Below are 13,398 nucleotides of genomic sequence, written 5' to 3' on the forward strand. Positions count from 1 at the left end.
ATTATTATTATTATTATTATTATTATTATTATTATTATTATTATTATCTGTCCATCCTAACAAGCAAGAGACATGACTACAGATCCAAAACACATTCCAGCCAGGAAAAGGCACCTGAAGAGGGTGCAGAGCAGGGCCAATGAGGGCCTCAGCCAGGGGATAGGGGCAGTGGCGTAGCATGGGTTGTCAGCACCCGGGGCAAGGCAAGTAATTTGCGCCCCCTAACCCGTGGATTTGCGCCCCCTAACCCTACCCCCCAGATGTTGTGCCCGGTGCGGCCGGCCCCCCCTGCACCCCCCACGCTACGCCACTGGATAGGTGCCCAAATCCAGAGGCCCAGAGTCTGGCGGGCCAGATTCAGGCCCTGGGCCAGATCTTCCCCATCCCTAGTGAAGGTACTTTTTCCTGTTGGAAGTCAAAATGAAATAATGTATGTAAACCTACAAAGAAAGCCAATTGGCCTCATCGGATGTGTAGTTCATAGCTCTTTCCCCTGGGATATTTATTACATTCAAAGGCCCAGTGTATACAGCGGAGTCACATCTGCGCATTAGAATTCTGAAGTGCTGCTGAAAAGCTCACATCATCGCCAACCCTGCTGGAAAGTTGGCACTGCTATACATCAAAGAAACACTGGCCTGCTTTGAAATTAAGAAGAATGATAGGAGGTTAGGAGTAAAAAGAAGACACCAACTCTTTTTTTAAAAAAGACAACTTATTTTGAAGTATAGCTAACCAAAATGACACTGTAAAGGCTTTCATTTAATCCAAACCACGACTCTCAAGAGATTCACATTTGAAAAGTGAACAGGAGAAGTAGCCAGATAATGATCTGAATTCCTTGCTCGTTTAAAAAACCCCACCTATTTCTTTGAGAATAGAGCCTATTTTTAGATAACTCTTACCGACAATTGTGTAAGGAACACAGCACAGTTAGCCTTGCTTCATCTGATCTGTCATCCAATGTCCCTTTTTAGCAACTGAAGTTGGGCAAAAGTTTGTACCTTATTCTTAATGAAGGCAGATAAATCCTTATAGCAGATTGAATGATTTATGGTTACTAACTTTCCCAGTTAAACCACAATCCCCTGAGCTTCTGATATTCAGAGGTATACTGCCTCTGAGTCTGGAGGTGCCACAATCAGATGCTGAGGACAAAGCTAATGTTTCCAGAGGCATCTTACTGCATGGTAATAGAGAAGTTTCAGAATGCATAGAACTGGTTGGGTCTAGCAAGCCTATTCATGTCTTTTCAGAAGTAAGACTCATTTAGCTTAATGGGACTTACTCCCAGGTAAACCTGTACAGGGTGGAAACCTAAGGCTTTCTGCAACTGGTTTGGATAGGAGACTTCTGCTGTCCCATCTCTATTCAATTTATGTTCACCACCTCCTGTATTATTATTTCTCTCTCTCTCTCTCTCTCTCTCTCTCTCTCTCTCTCTCTCTGTGTGTGTGTGTGTGTGTGTGTCTGTGTGTGTGTCTGTCTCTCTTACCCATTACTAATATGTTTACCTTTGCCCCATGCATACCTTCCTAATTCTGTCACTTGGTTTATTTTTAATAAAGTTTTGCATACATACAGCAAGCAGCAGTTCTGGGTAAACCATTTTTATCAGGGAAATGGTGGTGGCAGGGAGACCTAACCCTCTCTCCCACACCATGGTCCCAATCTGGATCTCTCACACAAACACACCAAAATATTTGTGAAGAGATTCAATCATGGATTTCTATTGTCTTGTCTGGGTTTGATCATTGCTAGATTATTATTTTTTTAAAGTTGGTTTCTTCTTGGATTTGGTATCTGGCTCAACTATTGACTAGACTTCTGTTAGTAGGGAAAATTGCCTTGATGGCTCTTCTGGTACAAGAGTAGTCTTTTCCTACTATTCAGCTGTCTACTCATGCACAAGACATCTTTTGCACTCATCCCTTTTGGATAGTTGCCCTGACTGAAAGTAGGAGGATTTCATTGTTGCTGAACTTGCACCCTTGAGGAGGCAACCTGGCAACAGTCATTCTAATTCATTTCTGCATGTTTCTGAGGTAAGGCATAAATGTCAGAGGGAATTAACGAATTTGTTCTGGTCTGGATGTGCCCTTGAAGTTGGGGTACCATAAAGCTTGCCCCCATCTTAGTTGTTTTAAATAATAAGAACATGTCCATTTGCCATAGTAGAGGGAAACTACTGTACTGGAATTGAAATCTGCTCAGTTACAATTCTGGAACACCACTCTTGGGATTTCAAGTGTGCATTTTAAGGAGTTTACAGCTGCTTAAGGAGTTAACAAGTTTTCTTGTTGTCTGGATTTTGTAATTCCCTGTTCTTTCCAAAGTAGCATGCTCACGACTGAGTTTGAAATAGAACTAATTTCAGAAATCATAATCACTACAGCTAAATTGCTCTGAGGTCAAAAGGACAATTTTAATGTGTCATCTTACATCCATGGCCACAACTAACTGAATTTACAGGACTCCAAAGCATATATTTAATCAGTGATCTAGCAAGGATGGCATTATAATCATATAGCTAAGACAAGGTAATGTTTGTGCTTGAAAATTATTGCAATTATTATTTTCCTGCCTATGAAATGGAGACTTAAAAATAGAAGAAGAAAGCAGGGTTTCTATTAATGTGCATTGTGAGGGCTGGATAACCTATCCTTAATTCTAATGAGAGCTTTTATGCACTGCACCAAAGCAATAGCTCTTTATTGGCCTGTAAGTACACAGGGAATGCAATCAGCCTGCACAAACAATTAGGTGCAACCATTTCTCTCTCATTTTATGAAAGTGCAGCTTCATTATGCCTAATATTTCCCTGGTGTTCATCTTTATCACATTGTCCTGAATGCAATGTCATCAGCCATGAAGCCACTTAGAAAACCATCGGTTTTTACATTTAAGGTTCTGCATTCAGCTATTACAAGAGAGACTTTGAGTACTGCTCATGTATAATTCAATAGTTTACAGCTCGGAATTAGCTGATCATTCATAAAACCTGGTCTACTTTTAGCCCAATGAGATTGGCCTTACTATGAAATGGGAGTCTTACATCATCTAAATGCATGAAAACCCTTTAGGAACATGCTGTTTCTGAGTACAGCTGAATTCTAACAGCACACCACAGGGTCCCGCCAATAGGGGATACACTGCATATGATATACAAAATAAATTTTGTGATTTTTGTGCAAACTCTCAGCCATTAGAATTCTACCAGTTACTGAACTCCCAAACTATGCATTCTTACTGTATCTGTAAGTTATCAAAGTGAACTGTGGCCATAAATAAGTAAATGGATACCAAAAGCAAAACCGTGGAAGGGATATTCCCATTCTCTTAGATCCTAGTTAACAGTTGTGGGGGTGAGACATTTTAACTGTGGTGGGGAGGACTCACTATAGCACGTCTGGAGCTGCACAAACAAGAGCCCTTTTAAAACAAATGAAGTCTACAAATCAGGTGACTGGTGGGGATAATAAGGATTGTGGTGGGGAAAAATAAGTGAGCTAACAGCACAACATAAGCTCTCTGCACAGAGCACCTGATGCTGGCTGGTCCACAAAGATGCAAGACACATGGCATAGGACCCACGTACCTATGGGACCGCCTCTCCTTATATGCTGAGGACCCCACTGAGGACCTTAAAGTCCACAAATAACAACACTTTGGAGGTCCTGAGCCTCAAGGAGGTTAGATTGGTTTCAACTAGGGCCAAGGCCTTTTCAGCACTGGCCCCGACATGGTGGAACGCTCTGTCACAAGAGACTAGGGCCCTGCGGGACTTGACATCTTTCCGCAGGGCCTGCAAGACAGAGCTGTTCTGCCTGGCCTTTGGTTTGGACTTGGTCTGACCCTTATGTTTCCCTCCCCTTATGGTCTTGATTTATTGGCTATTTTAAAATGAGGCTGCATTTTAAATTGCATTTTAACCTGTATTTTAAATTGGTCCCCCCCCCCTTCTCTCCTATTATGTATTTACTGTGATTTTATTGGTGTTAGCTGCCCTGAGCCCGGCTCTGGCCAGGGAGGGCGGGGTATAAATAAAATTTGTTGTTGGTGGTGGTTGTTGTTGTTGTTGTTGTTATTTGCCTATGCACATGCAACCTCATTTGATTAAGGATAGAGACCTACTTCCATGCTGATAGAAGCCCTCCAATCAACTGGAGCAACTGAGACACTAACACGCAACTGATATATGATAAAACTAAAATGCTAGTCCTATCCCCAAAATGTGTGAAGAAAAATCTCTAGAAAATGTTTGCATAGTTGTTGTTTTTCTCTTCTCCACCTTTTTCTGATATTAGACTGTGACATTTTAAAAACCAGGAACATGAATAATTAGCCTGATGTGTGGTTTGATGCTCTTGAGCAGATGGGTGCTACTCTGATGAAGAACATTGGTCAGGGTTGGCAGAGGAATATGCCCAAGGAGCCAAGTCCAAAATGTATTGGATATTAAACTTTCTATCCTAATCCTTTGCATCCTACTCCCCCCACCCCCACCCCCCAAAAAGTATCTCGTTGCCTGTAAATCTCACTGTCAAAAAACAGAGTGCAAGTTGGGGGGAAAGTCCTAAAATATTAGTTACCAAAAATGTTAGTTACAGTATATACATTCATTAATACAGTGGTGCCCCGCAAGACGAATGCCTCGCAAGACGAAAAACCCGCTAGACGAAAGAGTTTTCCGTTTTTCGAGGCGCTTCGCAAGACGAATTTCCCTATGGGCTTGCTTCGCAAGACGAAAACGTCTTGCGAGTCTTGCGAGTTTTTTCCCTTTCCCCCCCCCCTTTTTCTAAGCCGCTAAGCCGCTAATAGCCGCTAAGCCGCTAATAACCGCTAAGCCGCTAATAGCGCTAATCCGCTAAGCCACTAATAGGGATGCTTCGCAAGACGAAAAAAACGCTAGACGAAGAGACTCGCGGAACGGATTATTTTCGTCTTGCAAGGCACCACTGTATTAATATGTAAGCTTAATAAAAACAAATATGTTCAAAACAACAGATAGTTTCTAATCTGTTCATCCTTAAAAGCACGGCTTGTTGTTTTTAAACAAAAATCACAAACATTTGTCTCTAAATTTATTTGAGAAATACAGACTAGGCATTCACAGTTCTTCCTCATTAAGCGTGATATTATTTTTTAACCAAAACCTTAAATCCAGTCCAGTTGAGGTAAACACTACTTTCACAGACAACATATTTTTTTAAAAAAGCTAATTAATTGGGTCTAGATTTAATTAATTAGGACTACAGCCATTTTGACCCAGAACTGCCACTGCAGTGAGAGAAAATGCCACACTGGAGAGCACCTGCAGCACTTGGCTCTGTCCCGAGAGATTTGTAAGAGGCGCCTTTCATGACCGAGATACACAAAAATCATTCAATCAGCATTTTGTATGGACGATTGTATATAGAGTTAGAGAATACACCAGCGCTTCAGCTAAAATGAATAGCCTTTTCAAATTCAGAAATCAAGTGAGTGCTTGTTTCCTAAACCATGCCAAGTATAATCTTATTCCTCTGCATAAACTAGGTAGATTTCCAGATAATCGGAAGATTTTGGAAAAGCAGGTGTACTGCCTATACAGGGTATCTCTGCCTTCTGGCACACTACGGAAGACAGCACTTCGCAAGTCTGCATTCCTGATGCACAATTTTTCAAGACTGAGGTGTACAAACAGCCCTTTCTAGATACAAGTTCCAGACCAAAGGCCTAGCAGAGCAGCATGGATAGCACAGCCGAAAAAAGGGCCAGATGTATGGGACCCTTGGGTGTACACTGACTAAAGGGCAAAGTAGAGAGCATTTGTCATTCATTTTGCCCTTCTGTTGTTGAATTTTCTTTAACTCAGGGCATGGATAAGCAAACTAAGGCCCAGGGACTGGATCTGGCCCAATTGCCTTCTAAATCCGGCCTGTGGATGGTCGGGGAATCAGAGTGTTTTTATGTGAGTGGAATGTGTACTTTTATTTAAAATGTGTCTCTGGGTTATTTGTGGGGCATAGGAATTTGTTTTTGTTTTTTCTCTCTTCAAAATATAGTCCAGCCCCCCACAAGGTCTGAGGGACAGTGGACCAGCCCCCTGCTGAAAAAGTTTGCTGACCCCTGACTCAGGGTGTGTGAGAGAGCTAAATCAGGACTGTGGTATTTTGAGGTGTGGGAGCCAACACTTTGCCATGGTTCCTATAAGAATGACTAACCAACACCTAAGTATTCACCTTGTGGAGGCTGGGGGATTCTAACAGAGACAAAGAGGGGAAGCCCACCTCTTCCCAACACCACAGGTCTGATCCAGTTTGCTACCCACACAGGCTGTTATTTGAAAATCAACTGTGCATGGGTTACCTGTGTGACAAATGTCACATCTAACTTGGATCTTGGGATTGCCAAGGTTGTGACAATGAATGCTGGGCACGAGCATCACCCAGATCAGTGGAGTCTGTCACATGTCCTGTTCTGTTTGTCACAAGCGCCAACTGTGCTCAGAAAACAAGCAGATCCTTTGCTCTTCATTCACACACAGACACATGTAGAATCCTGCTACAATGACTGGCAGAGTGGAGCTTCACGTCCATGTCTTCATGCACAACATGCTGCACATGGAGAAATAGGTACAATGGCGATGCAGTCAAGCAGCCCAGTCTGAAAGCCTCTTGACAGTCCACCCCCATATCCACAAAGGTGATTCCAAATATCTACTAGGAAACACTGACCTTTCTTATGTGGAATAGGAAAATATGTTCCCAAAAATGCAATCGATAAATCAGTAAATACAAGTGCTTGGATACAGCTGTATCTAGGCTTTCCATGCTAGATGGAATGGGCAAAAAATGCCATTAGAACAAGCCAGGGGAACAGCCCTATTGAAATTCAGCAGGCACTGACTTTGTTATTATTTAGACACTAGCTTAAAATACAATTGTTTGCCTAAGTTTTTGATAATTTTTAATGTGTGGCTGTGATTTGGGGCTGATCTGCTGCATCTGATGGATTTTGTTAATTTTGCTCATTGTGAACGGACTCTGTTTTCATATGCTTTTATTGTTTCCCACCCAGAGAGGCTATAATTTTTTTTATTAAAAATACATAATGAATAATTACACTCTGTATATGTGGCAAGTAGCTAATAAATTTAAAACGTCTTTGGAGACTCGGCAGAGAGAGTGGATATGTGTATCTTTTCAAAAGTCTTGAAAACATTTCTAATTTGGATTTGAGTCACTGGGGTTAAGCTAGGATTTTGTGGGCAGCATTCACCAGGGACTTGTTATATTATTGCTTTGTTACTGGAATCTTGCACTTTGGTTTATACATGTTGTAGCTTGCTCTGAGGCTTTCTGGGAAAGTGGTAAGCATTAAATCCATACTTAACACCACCAATTAAAGGAGTGGAAATATCAGTACTTGGGTGCACTTGATATCTCAACTGGACAATGCAAACTCCATCTACTGAATGCTTATACTTATATATAATAGAGGTTTCAGACAATGTGTAGCTTTAATGAAAAATACGCAAAAAAAATTCACCCCTTGCCATTGTATAAACATATGGTGACTTGTCTCATTCTTATTTAATAATCAGCAGCATGCAGCTAACCTTTGTGCTTCCCCTTTTTCTCCTTTCTGATGTTGCCAGTTTGGCAGCCTCCTGTGGCTGCCTTGGCTTTTTTAGTTGACTTTGGAGCTTGTGACTCTGCTACCACCTTTACGTCCTCTTGCTCAGGCTCCTGTACTGCTTGAGAGAATCCAGACACCCCAACCAAAAAGAAACATAAAGAGAAAAACAGAGGAGAGAAGAAATGAGAAACCTATGAAGCCACAAGAAGTGAGCAAGCAAGCAGGCAGATTGTAAAAGTATTTATATATATATCAAGTCAGTTCCAGAGAAAGAAGACAGTATAGGGTAGAAGAGTGCAGGTTTATAATGATATTTTAAAAATACAGTATATTACCGTCTTTACCTTTAGGCTGCTAGTAAAATAAAGGGCAATCCCTTTCTGTGTTACATTTTGCTGGGTGAACCAGCCTTGACTGCTATGTCCAAGGACATCAGAAGAACTGAGAGTGCCATGTGCACATGGTCCCCTGTGATATCATCAGTTAAGGCTCCATTTCTAAGATTTCTTCTGGGGGGAAACAGCACCTTATTAAAAATGTACTAACATTCCTGCAATGTTCCTAATAATATCTGGAGGGATGCTGCAAGGGACACTGTCTCCATCAAATTTGCCACTTCAAATTGCAAGCAACAGCATTTACCTACAAGTCAACTTATTTTTATGTAGGGGCACCAGCCTGCCCTTTCAAGCATCAAATAAAAGTCCCCAGCAGCAAGTAAATTTCCTGGCTAGAATCTGGTCTTCTTGTCTCACTTCACCTCTGCTTTATCTAAACATGTTTTGCAAATTCTCAAAGAGGAAAACAGAAAAAAATGAGAGACCATCAACTCAAAATATAACAAAATTAAGCACAGAAGCTTTTGTGCTGGCATAACCCATTCAGCTTCTTTGCAATTCAATCTATGTATGTCTGCTAATAAGCAAATCTCACTATGTTCAATGGAACTAGTTCCTAAGTAAATGTGCAAAGAATTGCAGGCGTAATCATTAGACCTGCATGAACCTGTGAAGCAAACAATCACTGTAGTTTCATATTGTCAGTTTACTTATTTGAAACACATACAAACAAATATTTCTACAACGAAGTAAAAAACAGAAGTTGGCAGGCTGCTCCTTCTGATCCTCCAATCCCCACTCCATGCACACACCTTCATAAAAGTACAGAAAAGAAAAAAGTGGCAATGTGATGTAACTCCAGAGCTCACTAACAATGCAATTACAAGTACGTACACTTGGAAGCAAATCCCACTGAATTCAATGGGGCTTTACTTCCAAGTAAATGTGCATAATATGGCAGCCTAAATTGCAATATTCCTTTCATAAGTCGGAGCTTCTGCGCACCATTAAAACGAACTCCACACTAGTTGCATCTTTGATTTAACATTCTGCTTTTTTAGAGTTTAGGATAAGTGCTCAGATGTTCAAGCTGCCAAAAGAGGGTCCTTTTAAAGATATAAGATTCAAATGGCAAGCAGCCTTGAGTAAAAGACTTGGCATTCATATAAAGCCATTTAATTATATTTGGGAAGTTCTAAAGCTGCAACAATGACCAGTAATGGTAACAGGAAGAGTTCCAGGAACCGCTGCTCCTTGACAAAGAAGAAGGTGAAGGATGGTCATATCAGGATTTCCTCTATGGCAGGGATGAAGAAGCTGTGGTCAATCAGCTATGGCTGGGTTCCAGCTTCCATCAGCCCTGCCAGCATGCTCAATGGTCAGATGATGAGAGTTGGAGTCGAGCAACATCTGGAGGACCACGGGTTCCCCATTGGTGGTTCATGGCATCCTATAAGCTTGGTGATCTGGTGTGGATTGCAGCATCTATTAACAATGAATGATTAGGTTTTCAGGTCACTCAAACACATAGATTTGTGTGTATGCACATCTATTGTTTTGCCTGGTGTTTCCTGCAAGATGACTTTCAATAGTTGATCCATTTCACATCCGGATATCATCATCATCATCATCATCATCATCGTCAATTCTTTCTTGGAATCACACACATAGTCTGGACCAGGCATAGGCAAATTGCCCTGCAGCTGTTTTTGGACTACAACTCCCATCATCCCTAGCTAACAGGACGAGTGGACGGGATGATGGTAACTGTAGTCCCAAAACATCTGGAGGGCCGAGTTTGCCTATGCCTGGTCTGGACATCCCTCCAACAATGTCCAGCTGTGTTGAAATGCATTTGGGACTATCCAATTTTTTTGAAAAGGGACTCTGTGTGTGCTCACAAGAAGGCTCTGTTAGTGCTCCACTGAGGAGTTTTGGTGAGGCCTCACAAAAATTATAAAAATGTGTATTAAAAGTGTCTAAAGCATGAGTTGATTTGCATGTGTCCCTAAACTGCATTTTTAAAGAAACACAGAAACTGTCTGGCACTTCTTATTTCAGCAGTTTGCTCAACTAACTAGGAATAGCCAGAAGCAAAATAAATAAATACTGTGGGCTGCAGCTTGAGAATTAGTTCCAAAGGTGGCACTTTCTCTGCACTTGTCAAAGCCTGAATTTCAGTTTTAATACGCATGTCGAATTTTGTTGAGGCAGAGCTTAGCAATCCATATGACTTTAGGTTTGAGGACTGATCCATACTGTCCATAGCACCACATGAGGTGGGGCAGGGTCATGAAGCTGCCCCACCATATGTCCCTCCAGCAAATATTGATGTCTTGAATCCACATAAAACTGAATTATTTGCTATAAAAGCAGCCAAATGAGATTTTCAAAAAGATAAACAGAGACTACCCTATAATTTCAGCAGAATAAATTGACACTTAAAAGAGTAGAACAATAAACTATGGCAGGGACGGAGAACCTTTTTTGCTCCTTATTAGGATCAGCCTCACAGGTCAAATTTGACAGGTGGGCAGAACTGAGCAGAATTCCTGAGCTCCTGGAAAGAACCATAGTAGGTGGCTGCTCCATGTTTGTGTTTATTTCCCTGTAATAAGAGTCAAACACAAAAACTCACTGCAATCCCACCTTGTGCTCAATTCCTTTTTGCTACCTCAGCAATTCATTCTTGGGAATGCTTCAGCCATGCTTAGTAGAATGTCAAGCTTAGAAGGAAGCTAGGTGGTCTTCTAAACCAACCCTCTACTCAGCGCAAGATTTGCAATGTAGGGTACAACAACAGCATCCCTGGCAGGTGGCCACCACTGTTTAAAAGTCTCCAGTAAAGAACAGCCCACTATCTCCCAAGGCAGCCTCATCCATTGCCAGATAGCTCATACTGTGGAAGTTTCTCCTGCTAGTTAGCCGAAATCTGCTTTCTTGCCATTTCCATCCATTAGTTCTAACCCTGCCCTCTGGAAATCACAGAGTGCAGGACTTCTTGTGCTGCATCAGCCTACTGAAAGAGAAGACCACGAGGAATATATGCCTGCAACCAACCCTGCATGCCTCTGGCTTTGCGGCTCCATTATGTTAGGAGAGCAGCATCTGGGGTTGTCCCAGGGTGCACTTCTCTGTCGAGGAAGTGGCCAAAGATCAAGTGTACACATGGCTGCAATGGTGGCATGAGGCTTCTAGTCACCTATCAATGTGGAAGCAAAAGAGAGTACAGAACGCTTCATCCAGAACACAAAATGAAATGAAATACAGATGGCATTTATACAGAGTGTAAATTAGCCAATTAGCCTTCTCTGAAGAGAAGTCTACACGTGTGAACTCATACATTCCAAATCTTACCTGCTACAAATGACTGTCATGGAACTGAAGCTCTGCCTTTGTGAAACCACAAGGTGCAAAGGAGAGGCCTGTGTTTTACCCTGAAGAGATTTCTGCTGGCACATAGAATACCTAGCCCTATGTACCATGCTAAACATCAGTCTGGGAGGCTGATTTAAATAGGCTTTGAATGACAAGGAAGAGCAGCTTCTTTTCCTTTTGGTAAATAGCGTGAAATATTATTTTAATTCACTTGATTCCTTTCCTGATTTTTAGATGAATCTTACTACAGTGGTACCTCGGTTTTCAAACAGCTTAGTTCCCAAACAACCCAGCACCTGAACGCTGCAAACCTGGAAGTAGGTGTTCCGGTTTTCAAACTTTGCCTCGGAAGTCGAACATGCTCTTGAGATTCCATTTTCACTGTCGCGCAGCAAATTTGAGTCCCCCACATAGTAACTAAGGCTTTTTTCATCCCGTTTTACCCTTGCCCAGCAAATTTAAGCCCCCCCCCAATCGTAATTAAAGCCTTCCCAATCGTAATTAAAGCCCCCCAATCGTAATTAGAGTCTTCCGTTTCTGATTGCAGGTGCTTTTGTTTTTGCTATTTTTGGGGTTTTAGTTTGTGTGGCTTTTTCATTTTTGTGACCCTGGCTTGTTTTATGATTGATTGATTGATTGATTGACTGATTGTGTGACTGTGGAAATAGATAAAAGCCCCCCATTCAAACAATGACTATCATCAGTGCAGGTTAGAATTTTTTTTTTTTTACTTTTTATCATCTACTATACTGTCTTATTTATTTTATAGTATAGAACATTGATTATTGGATCAACGGTCTTGTTAGATAGTAAAATTCATGTTAAATTGCTGTTTTAGGGGTTGTTGTTAAAAGTCTGGAACAGAGTAATCCATTTTGTATTACTTTCTATGGGAAAGTGCACCTTGGTTTTGGAACGCGTTGGTTTTGGAACAGACTTCCAGAACCGATTAAGTTTGAGAACCAAGGTACCAAGAACCAAGAACCAATGTTGAAGCATTATCGTCCCACAGTACTGATAAAACCTGGCTGGTTGTTAACAATGTTTTAACTTGACATTTTCCTATGCTGGTGTCCTTTGATAAAGACAGAACATTTTTTTTCTTTATCTTTCTCCTGTAACCTTAGGTTTTTCCTCCCTATGTGAAGCTTTTCTGGAATAATTTTATCTCATGTTAGATTTGTACCCAGGTCCTTTTGTTCTACTGAAAAAGTAGAAAGCTATTAAGTTTTAACTGTACTTTTGTTAACACGAAAAGGAGGATGAACTGAAACAAAAAGGTAGGTTTTCTTTAATAGAAAACATTTAATTTTCTGTATCAACCGATGCTTTCGATTATAGGTTAACAAAACTGAAATTTTCTCATATCTTGAAATGTAAATTAAAACACTGTTTCATATATATATATATCATGTCAAAAACTGTTAGATTCCCCCTGCTTGTGTGAATAAAAACATTTAAAACATTTTAAGTGTTAACTAATGCTCATTAATAGAAGGTGCACAAACATCCACTGAACTGGTAACTTGAAACTTGCCACTTGGTGGAAAACTGACGTCATTTATGGCTCAAAGTAAAATGGGGCTCAAAATTAAACAATGTACAGCCAAAACTTTTCATCTGAAATACATTTGATTTTTTGATATTTTTTTAGAAGCAGACAGGAACTGAATGTATTTTGAGCCAACACATTTTCCATAGGAAAAATGGGTAGCATCCCACTCTGCATGATCAGACTACCACACACGCAACAGGATTCCACCTTCCTCTCCTCTGCCTGCAACCCCCCAAATGCCAAAATCCGGTCCCTCAACATTACAGAGCATATTTTGGCATGTGCAGGCGACCGTAAGAGAGATAAGAGGATGGAGAGGTTATGCCAATGATGGCAGTGCTGGATGCAACCTATTGCTTCTCTCCTCTGTGCACATGCATACCAACATGTGCTGGGCCACAAAATGCAAATCATTAATCCAAACAGAAGTTCTATTCACAGTGTGGTTTCCAATTTATAAATGTAACTGAAGAAAAGGCTGCTGAGACTAAGTCAAATGCATTT

At 41.0% G+C, this 13,398-nt stretch overlaps 1 protein-coding gene across 5 annotated transcripts in view; it reads right to left on the reverse strand.

The window, feature by feature from the left end:
• TUB (TUB bipartite transcription factor) overlaps positions 1-13,398 on the reverse strand; it is a 123,256-nt gene that overhangs the window by 17,944 nt on the left and 91,914 nt on the right. For 3 of the 5 annotated variants that reach the window (XM_079966523.1, XM_079966524.1, XM_079966525.1), the window contains exon 4: positions 7,604-7,738. The exons of the other annotated variants lie outside the window; for them this stretch is intronic. In XM_079966523.1, the coding sequence (XP_079822649.1) occupies positions 7,604-7,738 (135 nt within the window). The remainder of the gene's footprint in view (positions 1-7,603; positions 7,739-13,398) is intronic. 5 annotated transcript variants of the gene reach the window in all.

This window comes from Podarcis cretensis (assembly GCF_951804945.1).
Source record: "Podarcis cretensis genome assembly, chromosome: 1".
In the NCBI taxonomy this organism is placed as follows: domain Eukaryota; kingdom Metazoa; phylum Chordata; class Lepidosauria; order Squamata; family Lacertidae; genus Podarcis; species Podarcis cretensis.